Genomic DNA, 15,193 nt, shown 5'->3' with positions numbered 1-15,193 from the left:
CCATCAGAGCCGCCCCTTCAGGCGGACAACAAGCGGTTAATTCACGATCATTGGCCGGGGCTATCCACTGTGTCCATCACTTACTTCATTAACCACCCAACCTACATCTTCCTTTTGCCCACGGGCACACACTACCTGGAGCACCGGAAGTTTCATCAGTTCCTGATCAACCAGCTGAGTAAACCCATAATGCCCTGGGAGCCGTGCTAACTGAACCCTAGCCCACTCCTCCTGGCAGCTTCTCCAGAGTCAAGGACCTACAGGTGTCTCAAGCAGAAATGCCAAGGAGGGTAAGGTCGCTTTTGCAACCAAAACAAAAAAAATAAAATAAAAGGAAAGAAGGGAAGTAAAAAGGAGAAGAGGAAGACGAGAGAAGGAGGGAAAGAGAAAGTGAGAGGAAAGAAGTATATTTAAGTCTACAATTAATTTTTAATAGCTTTGAACTAACAAATAGCTTCTAAGGAATGTGCCTTCTGAGGCCCACAAAACCTGGATAAGTTAAGGCTGAAAGGTACAGGCCTTGTTTACATAACACACTATGCAGGTTAAGCTCTGAAGTGTATCAAATAAGCATTCTCTAAAGGACTGCATAAGGATTGCCATTAAAATGTGATATTAAAAACCTAGGTTACGCCACATCCTCTCCACCCAAGTCCGTGGCAGAAATCAGTCTGTTCTACTCTACGCTGGATTGGACGTCCATTTCAGAGATTTTAGAGGTTTTACTGAGGATAGATAGCAGCTTGTCTCATCCCAAAATTCTCTTCCCTTTTTTCTTTTCATCAAAAATTCTCCACTAAAACATTTTCCCTCAACGGAAGGGGATCGGATGTTTGCAGTCATAAAGCCGGAAGGGCTTTTAAAAGTCACTGAGTCCAACCCCCTCACTGCAGAAGGTCCACAGAGATTTATCCAAAGCCACACAAGTACAAAATAGCAGACGGAGGATTTAAACTCGCCTCCCGAGCTTCTAGACCTAGCAGTCTTTTCTATCCACCAACCACATGGATATTTACACTTCTTTGGGGCAGAGAGGACACCATTCTCTCGGCGCCAGGGTGCCAGTAGGGGACATGTTTTCTACCTGTCCCTCGCCTAGCCACATGGGGAGTAGCACAGGGGGCCGAGTAGCAAAAGGGTACAAGATTCCACTCTGGTCTCACAGGATGTCACTGTCAAGATTACCAGGGGAGGGAGGAAAATGAAAACTTGAAATTGAAACTAAGGTTCCCGTTGAAGAGCCAACAAAATGGGGAGAAATGCCTAGATTTATGTCAGAGACGCTAATGATATCTTAACAGCCCGACAAGAAACCAGTTACCCCCATGGAGAAAGCATCAATGCCCCTAAAAACTAGACCTTGTGAGGAGTCAAGCTGGAAGGAAGTGGAAAGGTCTTCACCCCTGAGAGGGTGGTGAGGGGCTGGGGAGGGCCACTGTCAGAGGCCCAGAGGAGAGAGGCAGAACAGTCTTAACTCCAGAGAAGGGGCCCAGAGGAGGGAGCAAAGGGACCCCTGGCCTTGCCCTTGGGGACACCTCAGGTGAATACCGAATGATGTGGTGAAACAGGACAGGATTCTAAAGAAATTCCCACCCAAGGCTTGAGGCAACAGACCCTTCTTGGGTCATCGGGGAGGCGCCCAACACGAAGTACAAATCCCAGCAAGAGTGGATGGTTACCTTCGGAGAACAGTTGAAATGCATGCTGGGCACTGGGAGGGTGGTTACATACATGGTGACACACCGGTACAGGTACAGCGTGCCAACTAAGAAGAAAAATCTTCGGCTAATGATGGACCTGGAGGAAAGGGAAAAACACATCTCACTCTGAGCAAACACATTCCGCAGGCTTAGCAGCTTGGAGTTCTCCACTGCCTGCGCACAGGGAGGTTTAGGACCTGAGCGGGCCCTCCCACAGCTGAGGTCAGAATCCAGAAGCTTCCACAGCCTGGACTGCGGTGAGCCCACTCTGAGATCAAAGACAGAGATGAGCTCTCCTGGAGCAGCCGCCCCTTCCTGGCAGAGGCCAGAACAACCAACCACGTGAGAGCTACCATCACCCGTGATCATCGTAATGAGGTCCCGCCTAAAACCGAAACAAAACTTGCTCCTCTCCTGGGCTTGCCACATACGCTCCTTCCCATGCTCTATGTGCCAGGCAACTTACTCAACCTGGCAGCGCTTCCCTGCTTCTGTGAGTCTGCACAGGTCGTCTGGGATGCCTCAACTCGACCTCTTGCAACCCTTAACTTCTGTGGAGGCAGACTCTCGTGCCACTTCTCACAGGGAGCCCTTCTCAAACTATCACACATTCATTTATATGGCCAAACCTCTCACTGCCTGGTAACGCAGCGTTTTAAGGTTTGCAAAGCACTTCTCATGGGACAGTTGCTATTATATAATCCCCATTTTACAGCTAAGGAAACTGAGGCCCACGGAGCTTAACAAATTCGCCTTGGGCCACACAAATGGTAATAGGATTTGAACTCAACTCTTCCTGACTCCAGTCTAGCACTCCATCCCAGTGCCACTGAGGTCACTTGAGAGCACTAACTATTTTTCATCTCACCTCTGAATGATATGAAATGCAAGGCTCAGTGCTGGATCAACACTTATTGACATGAACTGTAAACACGGATTGAAGATACCAAACCAGGAGGTAGAGGGGGAAAGAGGTTGAACTGAGGGTGGACTTCAGGAAAACTTACTTAAGATTAGAGCCATACCAAAGGGGTTGTCCCTCAGGGGCCAGATGCCCCCCCCCTTGGGGACTGGACAGAGGGGTCTTTGGGCTGGACTGGATGACCTCAGGGGTCCCACCCCTTCTGAGAGTCTTAGATATTCCTTTCCAGGTTAGGAGAGTTGTTAACAAATTTCTGTTACAGAAAACCTAAAATGTAAGACATGAAACATGACAATGAGCATGGCTACCATGCACTCAACAGGTCAAAAGCTCTTAAGAGCGAAAACCACATATCCTGCAGAAACGTTCACATCGATCCATGTCAAACTGAAGGGGAGGGGACGGCCTCTTCATGCGGACACTAAAACACCCACCTGATGACCCTGATCCTCTGCCTCGGGACCTACCCTCCAACCCCACGCTAGCTGGTTACATGGCTCGGACAAGCACGGAGATACCAATGACAAACCTCGTAATGTGGAGAACCGGTGGGCCTTCCCACGTGCCTGGTACTGTGCTCCCCAGACTTCAAGGCACTGCCAGCCCCCTAACCAGGCCTTGGGCACGGCCACGCACTGTACCAGCAAGCCTGTACATCTGCCCCGGGACCCAACCCTCCTTTACGTGATGGGTCTCTTCCTTACAATGGAAGCTCCTACAGGCTGTCCTGGTTTTCTGTCTGCGTCCCCAAAACTTGGCATAGTGCTTGGCACAGAGTAAGTACTTGAGAAGGGGCTTTTCATTCATTCACTGATTCACTGTATCCCGATAATAAGGCACATGTTAGAAAACAAGTGTTTTAGAATCTAGTCCAGGCTATTAAAAATGTAGGAAAACAAAATAATCACAGAAGTATACATATTGCATGGGTGCCAATAGGCCCGAGACCAGATATTCTAGCCAATTTCTGTCACTGGGGACCAGATATATATATTTAATAATATATATAATAAAGTAGTCTGAAAACCTTAAATTGGTACAAAAATGTTTGCTGTTATTATCAAATGCTTATTAATTGAAGTAATTTGTTACTGTGAAAATTGTCATTCATTATATTGAGGTGTTTTTTTGTTTTTGTTTTTGGCTAGGCAATGGGGTTAAGTGACTTGCCCAGGGTCACACAGCTAGTAAGCGTTACGTGTCTGAGGCCGGATTTGAACTCAGGTCCTCCTGAACCCAGGGCCGGTGCTCTATCCATTGCGCCACCTAGCTGCCCCCGTTCATTATATTGAGAAGAAGGTATGAGAGGATGCCAATGAGTCCAGACAAATATCTGGGGCTCCCAAAGCCTCACCGGTGACGTGACTCTCTGGAAGGGGCCCGTGATCTCTAATCTTAAGTCTATGAGCCTCTGAGCACTTAGACATCCCTGCCTGGAACGTCCCAGGGGAACTCACAGAAGATCCGGGACGGAAAACGTCCTTGTGGTTCCCTGATTATTAGCAACAAGGAAGGCAGGGCGAGGCCCCAGCGGTCCTCCCTGCAGACCTCCTCAGCTGCACCAACCAACCACACCTCCTCCCTTCCATTGCCCCCTCTTTCCTTGGCCTAGGTTCTAGGGAAACTAGTATCTGGGGCAAGTTTTAAGAACTCAGTCAGTGACTGAACATGGGATTCAGATAAGGAACCAACGAGCTCTTATTAGATGCCTACTGTGTGCCAGGCACGCTGAGGGGGTGAAGATGCAAAGATAAAAAACCAGTCCCTATCACCTTCAAGGAGGGGACAGCTTGCCCTGAGGGATTAGAGGATCACATACTGAAAGCTGGAAAGCTGTGGATCACCGTTCCCCTCCCCCATTTCTTTCTACAGATGAGGAAACTGAGACCCAAAGACAAAATTCAAACCCAGGTACTCTGACTCCTCAGAAGCTAAGAGGCGCCAGAGTGTACACAGCACTGGACTTGGAATCAGGAAGACTCATCTTCACAAGTTCAAATCTGGCCTCAGACACTTCCTCGCTGTGTGACCTCAGTTTCCTCATCTGTAAAATGAGCTGGAAAAGGAAATGGTGAACCACGCCAGCATCTTTTCCAAGAAAACCCCAAGTAGGGTCACGAAGAGTCAGACACAACCGAAAGGACTGAACACTAACAATCTGGCTCCATGTCAAGCCTTCTTCCCATGGTGCCACATACCTTCTCTAGCTTCACAGGGTCCTTAATGTTGACCTTTAAATCCCCCAATGTCTACACGATCCACACTATCTCCTCCCTTCCTTCCACAGCTTAAAGGTCAGGTCCTGATCCATGTCTGTGTGAGTCTTTAGAACACAGAATAAACAGAATTCAGGGCTTTGAAGAACTCATTCAGTCCAACTTCCTTCATTTCACCAATGAGGAAACCGAGACTTAGAAAATTTACATGACCCGCCCAACGCCACACAGGTCACAAAGCCAGCCTTGAACTCCAAAGCCAGGGTTTTTCCCTCTCCAAGAAGTAGATATCCCAATAACATCTCAAACTCAACAGATTAGAGCCTTAGCATAGTGCTCTATTAAGCACATAGTAGGTGCTTAAATCAACGTTGACTGACTGACTGAGACCAAAGCTAGAAGGGACTTTAGACATCTAGTCCAACCCTGCCATTTTACAGAGAAGGCAACTGAGGCCAGGGAGATCACCCAGTACTTCACACACAATGAGCAGTTAGGTCTAGTAGTAAGAAATGGTTTTGAGCTTAGACCCAGGAAGACCCAAGTTCTCAAAACTTGCCCCAGATACTTACTAGCTGTGAGATTCAGGGCAAATCTCAGTCTCGGTTTCCTCATTTATAAAACTAGGATAATAATAGCACCTACCTTCTAGGGTTGTGAAATAATGTATTCAAAGTAGTTTGCAAACCTTAGATTGCTATATAAATGTTAATGATTATCAAATGCTTGTTAATTAAGTTAATTTGTTGCTATGAAAATTATGATGTAGAGCTCATTATATAGAGAGGAAGGTACAGAGAAGAGCTTCCTGATGGGAAAGGAGAGCCCCTAGCCCCGTTACTACGTTAGCTTCTCTGCCTCCTTCCTCCCTTCTTCAACCAAGTGACCCAGAGGCACTGGAATCCTTGGGGAGAGAGATACACAAAACAATTCTTCAGAGGGGAACTGTTCCCTGTAAGAGAGCTAAGAGTGACTGACCCCATGAATGGCATCCTCACACTGGCAGCTCAACATAGCCTGTTGACTGGACCACTATTTCCTGCGTTCACACCGGTTTCTGACGGGGATCCTTATGCTTATTTGTCAAATGGTGCGGTCTGCTCATAGAGGGAACAGGTTAATGATATATCAGAAAACAAATGAAGCCCCCCCACCCCCGAAATCTGGGAGGTGGGATTTATTTAGCTGTTTCCTCTTCAAGGACATTACCCACACTGCATCTGCTACCAGACTCAGCTCATAAGAAAAAGGCAGAGCTCAGAACCTGGCCTGGGATTGAGAAGAACTTTCTCTTTGACTCGAAGTGAAATTCCCAAGCTGACCGCCCAATGCTTGGCAACCCTACTTGGCAGATTTCACATGGGGCTGATTTCAAGACGGTATTTCCACTGAGGCAGACGGCGACCCTTGGGGTCTAGAAAACACAGTCTCTCATCCCCTGCAGTTGTGCTGCCCTGGGTAAGTCACATAAGGTCTCAGGGTCCTCGTTTACCTCCCATCCAGCTTATTCATCCACCCCCAAGGCAAAGGACAGGTTATGTGGAATGATTTCCTTTCCCTAAAGTGAGCTGCTGTTTTCTTCCAACATGTCTGCAGACTGCTGGTTTGGTCCCAGGCCACTAAAACATCACTTTATGCAGTAACAGAATTGAAACACTGACTCTTAATTGGAGATTCCTGCATTCTGAGCTGGGAGAGAGGAACCTTAGAGGTCACTGAGTCCAACCCCTTGATTCCACAAATGAGGAAACTGAGGCAGAGTGAAATTAAGTGCCCAGGGTCACGCAGCAGGAAGTGTCTTTGCTGCCTCTCCATACTCCCACCACAACCAAGTCCAGGCCCTCCTCATCCCCTCTTCCTTGGAACGCTGAAAAGAAGCCTGCTCACTGCCCCCGGTTCCCATCCCTTCCCTCTGGTCCATCCGGCACGCAGCCTCCCAAGCGGTAGGGCTAAAACATGAGTCCAACCTGGTCCCTCCCTGGCTCAAGCACAAAACACCAACTTCTCTGCTGGCCGTTTCATGCTCTTCTCCCTCGGTTCCAACCCCTATTTTCAGACTGCTTATACACGTGACTCCCCCTTTTCGATCTCCAGGCTTCCGCACAAACCACATCCCCCGTGCCCTAACCCGAAGCCACCGCCTGGCCCTCAAGACACAGCTACGTGACTTCATCAACAATCAACAGGCATTTGAGTGCCTACTATGTGCCAGGGACCGTGTCAAGGAAGGAGATGTAAAGATGAAAGTGAGAGAGTCGCTCCCTCGAGGGACCTCTGGGGGTCCCAACCCTCGGCAGTCTGTCTTTGTGAGCAGAGGAAGACAGAAATGTCAACTCCCTATAGCCACGTTGGGATGAGCCTTTCTGCACTTAGCTAGGTTGGCTATCAGACAGAAGACACACAGTCCGTCCTGCGGCCCCTCACTGAAGCCCTCCTGGTTGAGAAGGACCTGCCACAGAGAGAGAGCTCTGTGAAGATCCTTCAGAAACCCAGAGCAATCTCCAGGCCATCATCAGGTAGCGCCTGGTTTTGAAAAAAGATCCTCTCACTAAGACAGTGCGGCACCGTAGATAGAGTTCTGAACTCCAAGCAAGAAGAACCAGGTTCAAATATTTCCTCAGACACACCATGTAGAAATAATTTAACCTCTCTGAGCCTCAGTGTCCTGATCTGTAAAATGGGGATGATAACAACATGACCTACCTCACAAGACAAAAGTACCTACACCTCAGGAATGTGATACTATATGTGCTTTGCAAACTTCAAATTCCACCAGCTAGAACAAAGGATCACTGCTCAGGGCCATCAGAGCTCCCAGTTAAAAACCTGCAATGCCTGATGGGGATTAGCTGCCTCATGCCTGGAAGGCCCAAGTCTTCTGCAGGCTGGTCTGCATTCCAGTTCCAAGGACGGAATGCAATCTCGGGATAGCGCCTTGTCATAGCCCAGACCACATGGGAGGCCTCAGCTGCTCCCAAGCCTCTGTGGGAGCGAGCTGAGGACAGCTGGTGTCAATGTGGGCAAGGCGTTTCACTTCCTGGGGCCTCAGTTTTCTCATCTGTGAAATGAGGGACTAAATGCCCTCCAAGGTCCTTTCCAGGAGACAAGAGATCTAAAGCACTCTGAACCCTCAAGTGTCTGCAATTTCCAGTATTCTGTATTTACTCAGAGCTGTTTTCTTGTCTGTAAAATGGGAATCCAATGAGACAAAGTACATAAATTGCGGGGCTTGGGCCAGATGATTTTTGGGGTGCCTTTCAGGTCTTACTTTATGGCCCTAAAACATAAAGTGCTTTGCAAACCTTAAGGTGCCCCGTAAATGGGATTAGTTATTTCATCACTCGCTGTACGTACACCTCAGGTCAAGCCTCATCCACTCTTCACTTGCTGGACCAACCCCCCAGAATGCTAGGCGCCTGCTCTTCTGGAGCAAAGTCCTGCTGCTATCGCTTGTGTCTGGCTTGAGTTTTCTGAAATTCCTGTTTACGTCATCAAGAGAAAATGGCACGGCCGGGAAAGATCAGATCTCCCGTCCTGTCCTGCATATGAAGAGGTCTGAAGTCAAGCAAGACAAGCAAATGTGTCTCAATGTCCCCTTCGTTTTCCAGGGCGTCCCCCCCACCCCCCAAAAATGGAGATTTCCATTTCTAAAGTGGGAACATCGTTCCTGAATTCCAAATGTCCCCCGTTTTGCTCCGCCCTCACCTTTATCCACTTACTTGTATTTTAAGAGCAGCCACTGAATGAACCAGAGGCCCACAAGAACCAAACCGTTGATTTCACAAATAGAAAAGGCCCACTGCACCCGGTTAAAATGGTCAAAAAAGGTGTCTGGCAGGGGTGCTTGCGTCTCCTTGGGAGGCACTCGCTCGTGGACGAACGAGATGGTCACTGTAGTGAGCACGAAGCAGCACAGGGCATAGAGGAAGGCCAGCAGAGTCTTGCCCCACTCCCGGGGGTACTGGGAGCGCTCGGGTTCAGGCATGGGGATTTTGATCATTTCCAACCCTCCCTGGTAGCCGTTGGGTACGCCGTTGTGTTTGGCCTTGCTGTCGGGCAACGGGCCGTCGGCAATGATGCAAAGGTGCCCGTTGGCATGCCCGTTCTTGTGAGCCTCCAGGTGGTGCTCCATTTTCAGGGTCTCGATCATGTCCAGTAACCGCTGCCCATTGTCGGAGGAGACTCGGGAGAGCGGGGGCTTGGTGAAATCCTCCTGGGTGAGGCTGATCAAGTCTCGGCCCGTGTAATGGCCCAGGGGCTCACAGTATTCGGGCATGGCATTCTCCAGCAGCCAGTCTGTCACCGTTTGGGGTGACCAGCAGACGACTTCCTTCATTGTCCTAGCAGGCAGAGGGGCCTCCGCTTGCTCTCGATGGGTCAGCAGACCCCACTCCTTGGATGGAAGAGGCAGGCGCTCTGCAACTCCTCCATCCTGGGGGGTACCAGCAGAAACTCCTTTGGCAAGCTGGGCAGGAAGTCTTTCAAACACTTCATGGAGCAGGCCACGCTCCGTGGGCGCAGGAGAAAGCCCTCACCTCCTTCTTGGCACAATGATTCTTCTCCCTACAGAGGCAAGACACAGGGTCAGAAAGGGAAAATCGCCCCATTCCCCACATCTCCCCGCAACCTCCCCAAGCAACAAACACAGCGTGGAATAAAGAGGAAAAAGGAATCCTCGGCCAACTGTGCCACTTTAAACACATACCCTAGTTTTCAGGTCAAGTTCACAGTCCATTACACTGCCATCCCTACTAACACCTCCATACTCTCATTCGATGCAATGTACATTTATGGAGCACCTACTGTGTGCCAAGTACTACGCCAAGCACTAGAATACAACCAGAGCCAGACCATCGCTGCCTTCTGAGAATCACAGAACTTGAGAGGCCGAAAAGCTCAAAGGCTTTGGCTGACTATTCAATGATCTGTGTCTGGCATACAGTAGGTGATTACTTAATGTTGACTGACACGGGGGGCGGGGGCAATGCTAAAAACCAGGACTGGATCTATTGTTTTGTTCACTGTCCAGACTCAAGATAGTGAGGGAGAAAATTCATGACAAAGATTAAGCTGAAAAGTAAAAAGTGGGTAGGGCCCCACCACCACCACAGGCCTCGCAGCTGGATGTAAAACATTCACCGGCACACCACTGCTTCACACCCACACCCCACACTCAGTCAAGAGCCTTGACTAGGGCACATACAACAGTCCTCTTCCAGCCTGGGCCGGCCTCCTCCAGTGGGGGCAGGGAGGGAGCCCCCCACCCTGCAGGGCAGCCCATTTCATCTTGTAATAGCAGTGACTTAGCATGCTTCCTTTCATATCAAGCCCACATGTGCCCCTTGCCAGCTTCCACAACACTGCTCTTACTTGTCTCTGGGGCCAGGAAGACAGATCCCTCCTGGCTGAGCCCTTCAGGCCCGTGAAGACAGCAAGCGTGTCCCCCTCCCCAAGCTCTTCTCTTCTGTCAACTACCCACCTCCCAGTTTCATTTCTGCAGGAAGCCCTTCTCTATTCCTCTTAACTCTACTTCCTTCCCTCTTAATTATTTCCAGACATCCTGCCTTCCACAGACCCTAGCAGGGCCTGGGAGCACGGCTCTTCACCCCTCTGCTTTCTCTGCCCCGGGCTGCCTTGCTCAGCAAAGTCCTTTCCAAACTGTCATACGCGGTCAAGTCCACCAGTCCCAAAACATTTGTTAAGCACCCACTATGTGCCAGGCCCTGTGCCACGTACCCGGCGATACAAAAAGGGGCAGAAGAAGCCCCCGTCCTTCAGGAGGACAATCTGACAAGAAAGTCAGCAAGCAAACAAGCTACGTACAGGAAAACCCAGGAGTGACAAGGGACCGGAAGCTCGAGGATGACTAGGGCTTGGAAAAGAAGATGAGATGTCAGGAGCTGGGAAGGCAGTCAGGCAGGCATGGGGGCGGCCAGAGAAAACACCAGAGCAGGAGATGGAGGGGTCCCCGGTACCAAAGAGTGTGTGCAGGGAGGAAGGCATCACAAGGGTAGGAGGGGGCCAGGCTGGGATGGGCTACGAAGGCCAGAGCACTGGTCCTGGAGGTAATAGGGAGCCGCTGGAGGTTATGGAGGGGGTGCAGGGAGGTGACACAATCAGACCTGTACTTCAGGAAGGTCACTTTGACGGCTGAATGGAGGATGGACTGAGGTGGGGAGAGACCGGCCAAATGTTAACTCCTTGTCAGGCTGTGGGCCTGGACTACACAGGACGTGACCTACCAAGGTGGGCAGAGTACCCCAGAGCTAGCACCTCCTTCTATGAAGCCCTGGGAGATTACACTCTGGGGGATGGGTGGGCAGGGCAGAATACAACAGGTATGTAAACAGATCAATAAAAGACATGCATAAAAACTAGGAGAAGCTGATTCCAAGTGGACCAGAGAGACGTCAGAAAGGGTCTCGTGTAGGTGAAGAAAGCCCGAGGTTCTAGGAACAGTCCCTTCCCTTCTCTGGGCCTCAGTTTCCTGAGATGGAACTAAATGATCTCTAGGGCCCCCTTTCCAGTTCCAAACCCGTGATCCTGGGCACGCCACCGAGCGACGACATTTCTGAGCAGGAAGGGAGGGCCTTCAAGGTCAGACTCGCCTTCCCCTACACCCTGCCAATTACAGAAATGAGGAAACCAAGGTCCAGAGCTTTGCCGCTCATTCCCCAGGGAACAGCAGAAGAGGGTCTCCCGACTCCAAGGCCCTTTCCAGTCTCACCTCCAGTGGCTCGGCTGCACTTTTAAGGAAATGTAAGAAATTACTTCAAATAAAGAAACGGGCCAAGCTAAAATAACAGCGTGACATCCCCTCACGCTCCAGCAAACAGCAATTAGACAAATGGCAGGAAGGACCCGTTCTTCGCAGCAGTCGGGCCGTGGCGGCCCCAGCAGTTCTAGGACTGCCTATCCACACGGTTATCAGGAAAACCTCAGTGCAGGGAAAAATTAAAGCAGCAAAGCCAGTCATCCAGAAATATATTTACTACAGAAATAAAGGTGCCAAAAAATGAAACAGAAGTGCCAAGATTCATCCAGGATTCTTCCAATCAAAAAGGAAACCGAGTTCACTCCTGAGACTCAAAAGAAAAAAATTATCAAACTGTAAAAAGAAAATAATAAAGATTTTCTGAATGTGGGGGCATGGTCAAAAACACAAAAGTAAAAGCCAACAAGTGCTTTTCTCTTCATCTGCTCCAAGACCCCCTCGTTGGTACCAATGTGGAAACTGAGGACCAGAGGGTCAAAGATGTGTCTGCCCACGGTCACGGAGCTAGTAAGCGGACTTGAACCTGGGTCTCCTTGACTCACACCAAGGGCTGTCTCTTGTCAAATGAAAACACTGAAAAACTTAGCCGAGACCAAGAGGGAAGAAGAAATGCGGGTGGTCACAAACACCAACTAACTTCAATTGAAGCAGAAGCTCCCACTCTGCTTTATCTGGGAAGAGCTTGACTTGGTAAGTAATCCACTGACATCCACACTCCCAGACAGACTCTAGTCCACAGGAGCAACGTGAGGTCAAGCACTGGACAGTCAGTGGGCTGAGGAGCTCCCAGTGTGAAAACTCCCTCCACTGATGCCATCGCCACCCTCTCTGAAATTGACCGTCTTAGAGAACCCGCTAAGAGGGTGAATGAATGGTCCAGGGTCAAACATCCAGGAGGCACCAGACTCGGGACTTGAACCCAGGACTTCTTACCTCCAAAGGCTAACAGTACTGCTTGAAGCTACCCTGGACGTGTGTAGTAAAAATGATAAGCATGTATTAGGGAAGACATCCCAAGAACAGCCTTGTGTCTGGGTGAGCAGGAAGGGTTCTTATGGCATTGGTGTGGAAACCTCTGCTAATGCTGACCGGCCACCGCTGGACATTTCCGGCCTTGCCTGGGACACTGAGAAGGCCTCTTCTGGCCAGTGTGGGTCAGAGACATCTCTACCCACTATACCACACTGCCCCATATTATTCGTCCTTGCCTTACTGGCAAGAAAGCTATGGCTGAGAGGGACAAGTGGCCTGCCCAGAGACAAAGGGAGTCCAAAGCCAAGCTCAGTGTTCTTTGTCCTACGCCACTGCTGCCTCCGCTGGTAACTACCACCGCTGCCAATTACCTGTTTCCAATTCAATCAGACAACAAAAGACAGCCATCAGTTCCCCTCCAAGTCATTTGGTCCCTACCAAAATGTGGCACCGTCCGCACCACAATACTTGCAGCAGCCCTCTTCTACACAAAGAATCAGAGACAAGGGACGGGGACTCACTGAGGCAGGCACCTCCTAAGTGAGGCAGTGATAGCCTCCCTTTTCAGCAAGGCTGATGAGACTGAGGTCAGCGCATGTAATGGAGCAATGAAGAGAAGCATAAGAAAACTCATAGCAACAGATGCAAAGCATATGTAAGCGTGTCACGACTTATCAGGAAAGAGTAAATCAAACAGAGAAATGGAAAAGCAGAGCCAGCAGGGCAGTAAGCCCACAGGGACCACAACCATGGAAATGGAAGAAGCTCAGAACCACAAAAGGAACGTCACTGCATGACGCGGAATCAGAATGAAGCATCTGCTGAAAAGAGGGGGCAGGAGGGACCCCCCACCTTCTGCTGAACTCTGTCAGGTACTTGGTTTTCTTCAGTTATTTTTTTTTCTTCTTCTTACAATTCTTTGTCACAAGGGAATAGCTTGCCGGGAGGGACAGGAGGAGCGATACATTGGAAAATTTTGGTGAAATTTTGGTGAAAACAAAAGCTAACAATATGACTTTTTAAAAATACACAGAAAAAAAAAAGAAAAGTTCCTAAGCCCAACTCTGATACCTGTAAATGTTGAAGAAGAAAGGGTGCAGAAGATGGGGGAGTGAACATTGTCTAAGGAGACAAAAGAAGCATAAGGGTCCACGTACGGCTGTCATACCCCACAGTAACCAGGCCCAATACCAGGAGATCCAAGCCAAGAGACAGCTGCTACCTGCAGCTTGGTGCCCCTTGGTAAGACAAGCAACCTCTCCAAACCTCAGTTTCCTCATCTGTAAAACAGGGATAAGTTGTAGCCCCTAGCTCACAGGGTTGTTATGAGCAGGCCCCAACATGCTGGGGGGGGGGGCCGAGCCCAGCCAGGCCCCAAAGGCCTGACTCCAGAAAATCAAGCACCCAGAGGGGCCCCAGGACTTCAGGGGACACGCAGAAGGCAGAGACGGCCTGGGGCTGGGCTCACCCCAGGGGAGAAGGTCCACATGCACACTGCCTCCAGAGGGGTTTCCATTTCTGTGGGAAAATGACAGGTGGCCCTGAACTGGGTGCATGTGGCAAGCGGTCAGAGCTGCAGTATCTGAAGAAACCCAGAAGTAAGAATCCCTCCAAATGTAGCAGGCATTAGCCTGCTGCTGCTGCTGCTGCTGCTGCTGCTGCTGCTATCAGTACTACTACTACTGCTGCTGCCCCTGCCAGAGGAACAAGGCACCAGGGAAAGCCTCCGATTTCCTCAGTGTGGGCACGCTTGCCACCCCAGCTGCTGTGGCGTGGAACAAACATTATTTCTCTCTCCAATCATTTGCAAACAAAACCGCTCACCTTTGCTAAATCAGATCCCAGTGGGCAGCACCCAGAAAAAAAAGCCTCAAATTCCCACTGCAAACACTTCAGAGCTGTGTGATCCTGAGCGAGCCTCAGTATCCTCATCTGTAGAATGGGGATAACAATATCTGAAATATCTGCCCAAAACACTGACTGTGAGGCTCACGTGCCTGTAATGCTTTGCAAACTGTAAAGCACCATATACATGCTGGGTATTGGGATTAATCAATATTTTATAAGACCTGTGTCTGCCTTCATGACTATAAGCACCAAGAATAAGAATTAATCATTTAAAACAATAAATATTAATAAATGGAGGGGCAGTCTCAGAGCCTAAGAAAACACCAACGCCAAGTAAAGGTCCCTCCATCGCTTGGGCTGCCCTCGAACATCCTGGCCAATTCACTGGCCTCTCATTGGCTCCCAGCTCCACAGCTAGGAAAAAGCTCAGAGGCCATCTGTCCAAACTTTTCATTTCACAGAAGAGGAAACCGAGGCCCAAGAGCAAAGCAGCTTGGCCAAGGTCACTGCAGGGGTCAGCCCCAGAGGCAGCCTGTGAGCCCGGTCCCTCGACCCCTGAGCCAAGGTAATTCTAAATCACCAAGCCCCCGAGACACGGCCAAGTGGAACCTATGGAGTGTCTGACGATCTTCTGGATGCCGTTCCAGCCAGGCTTTTTGGTTAGCTGGACAGCAAACATTTGTAGTGACTCTGAAGCTAAGCAGCCCTCACCTTTAGGAGACCCTTTCTCTATCTCCAACTTAACATCAAAGAGCAAAGA

General features: G+C 49.7%; 1 protein-coding gene across 1 annotated transcript in view; it reads right to left on the bottom strand.

Annotated features, from left to right (window-relative positions):
* Positions 1-9,369, bottom strand: part of SGMS1 (sphingomyelin synthase 1) — a 29,237-nt gene extending 19,868 nt beyond the window's left edge. Inside the window, exons 1-2 of the mRNA XM_020974949.2 lie at positions 8,558-9,369; positions 1,680-1,797 (exon numbers count right to left, since the gene is read on the bottom strand). Of these exons, the coding sequence (XP_020830608.1) occupies positions 1,680-1,797; positions 8,558-9,174 (735 nt within the window). The 5' untranslated portion in view covers positions 9,175-9,369. The remainder of the gene's footprint in view (positions 1-1,679; positions 1,798-8,557) is intronic.
* Between the last annotated feature and the right edge of the window lie 5,824 nt (positions 9,370-15,193).

Source organism: Phascolarctos cinereus, unplaced genomic scaffold, assembly GCF_003287225.1.
Source record: "Phascolarctos cinereus isolate Bilbo 61053 unplaced genomic scaffold, phaCin_HiC Scaffold_3;HRSCAF=262, whole genome shotgun sequence".
NCBI classification, from domain to species: domain Eukaryota; kingdom Metazoa; phylum Chordata; class Mammalia; order Diprotodontia; family Phascolarctidae; genus Phascolarctos; species Phascolarctos cinereus.
The sequence above is the reverse complement of the archived record's forward strand: the minus strand, read 5'-3'. Positions and strand labels throughout refer to the sequence as shown.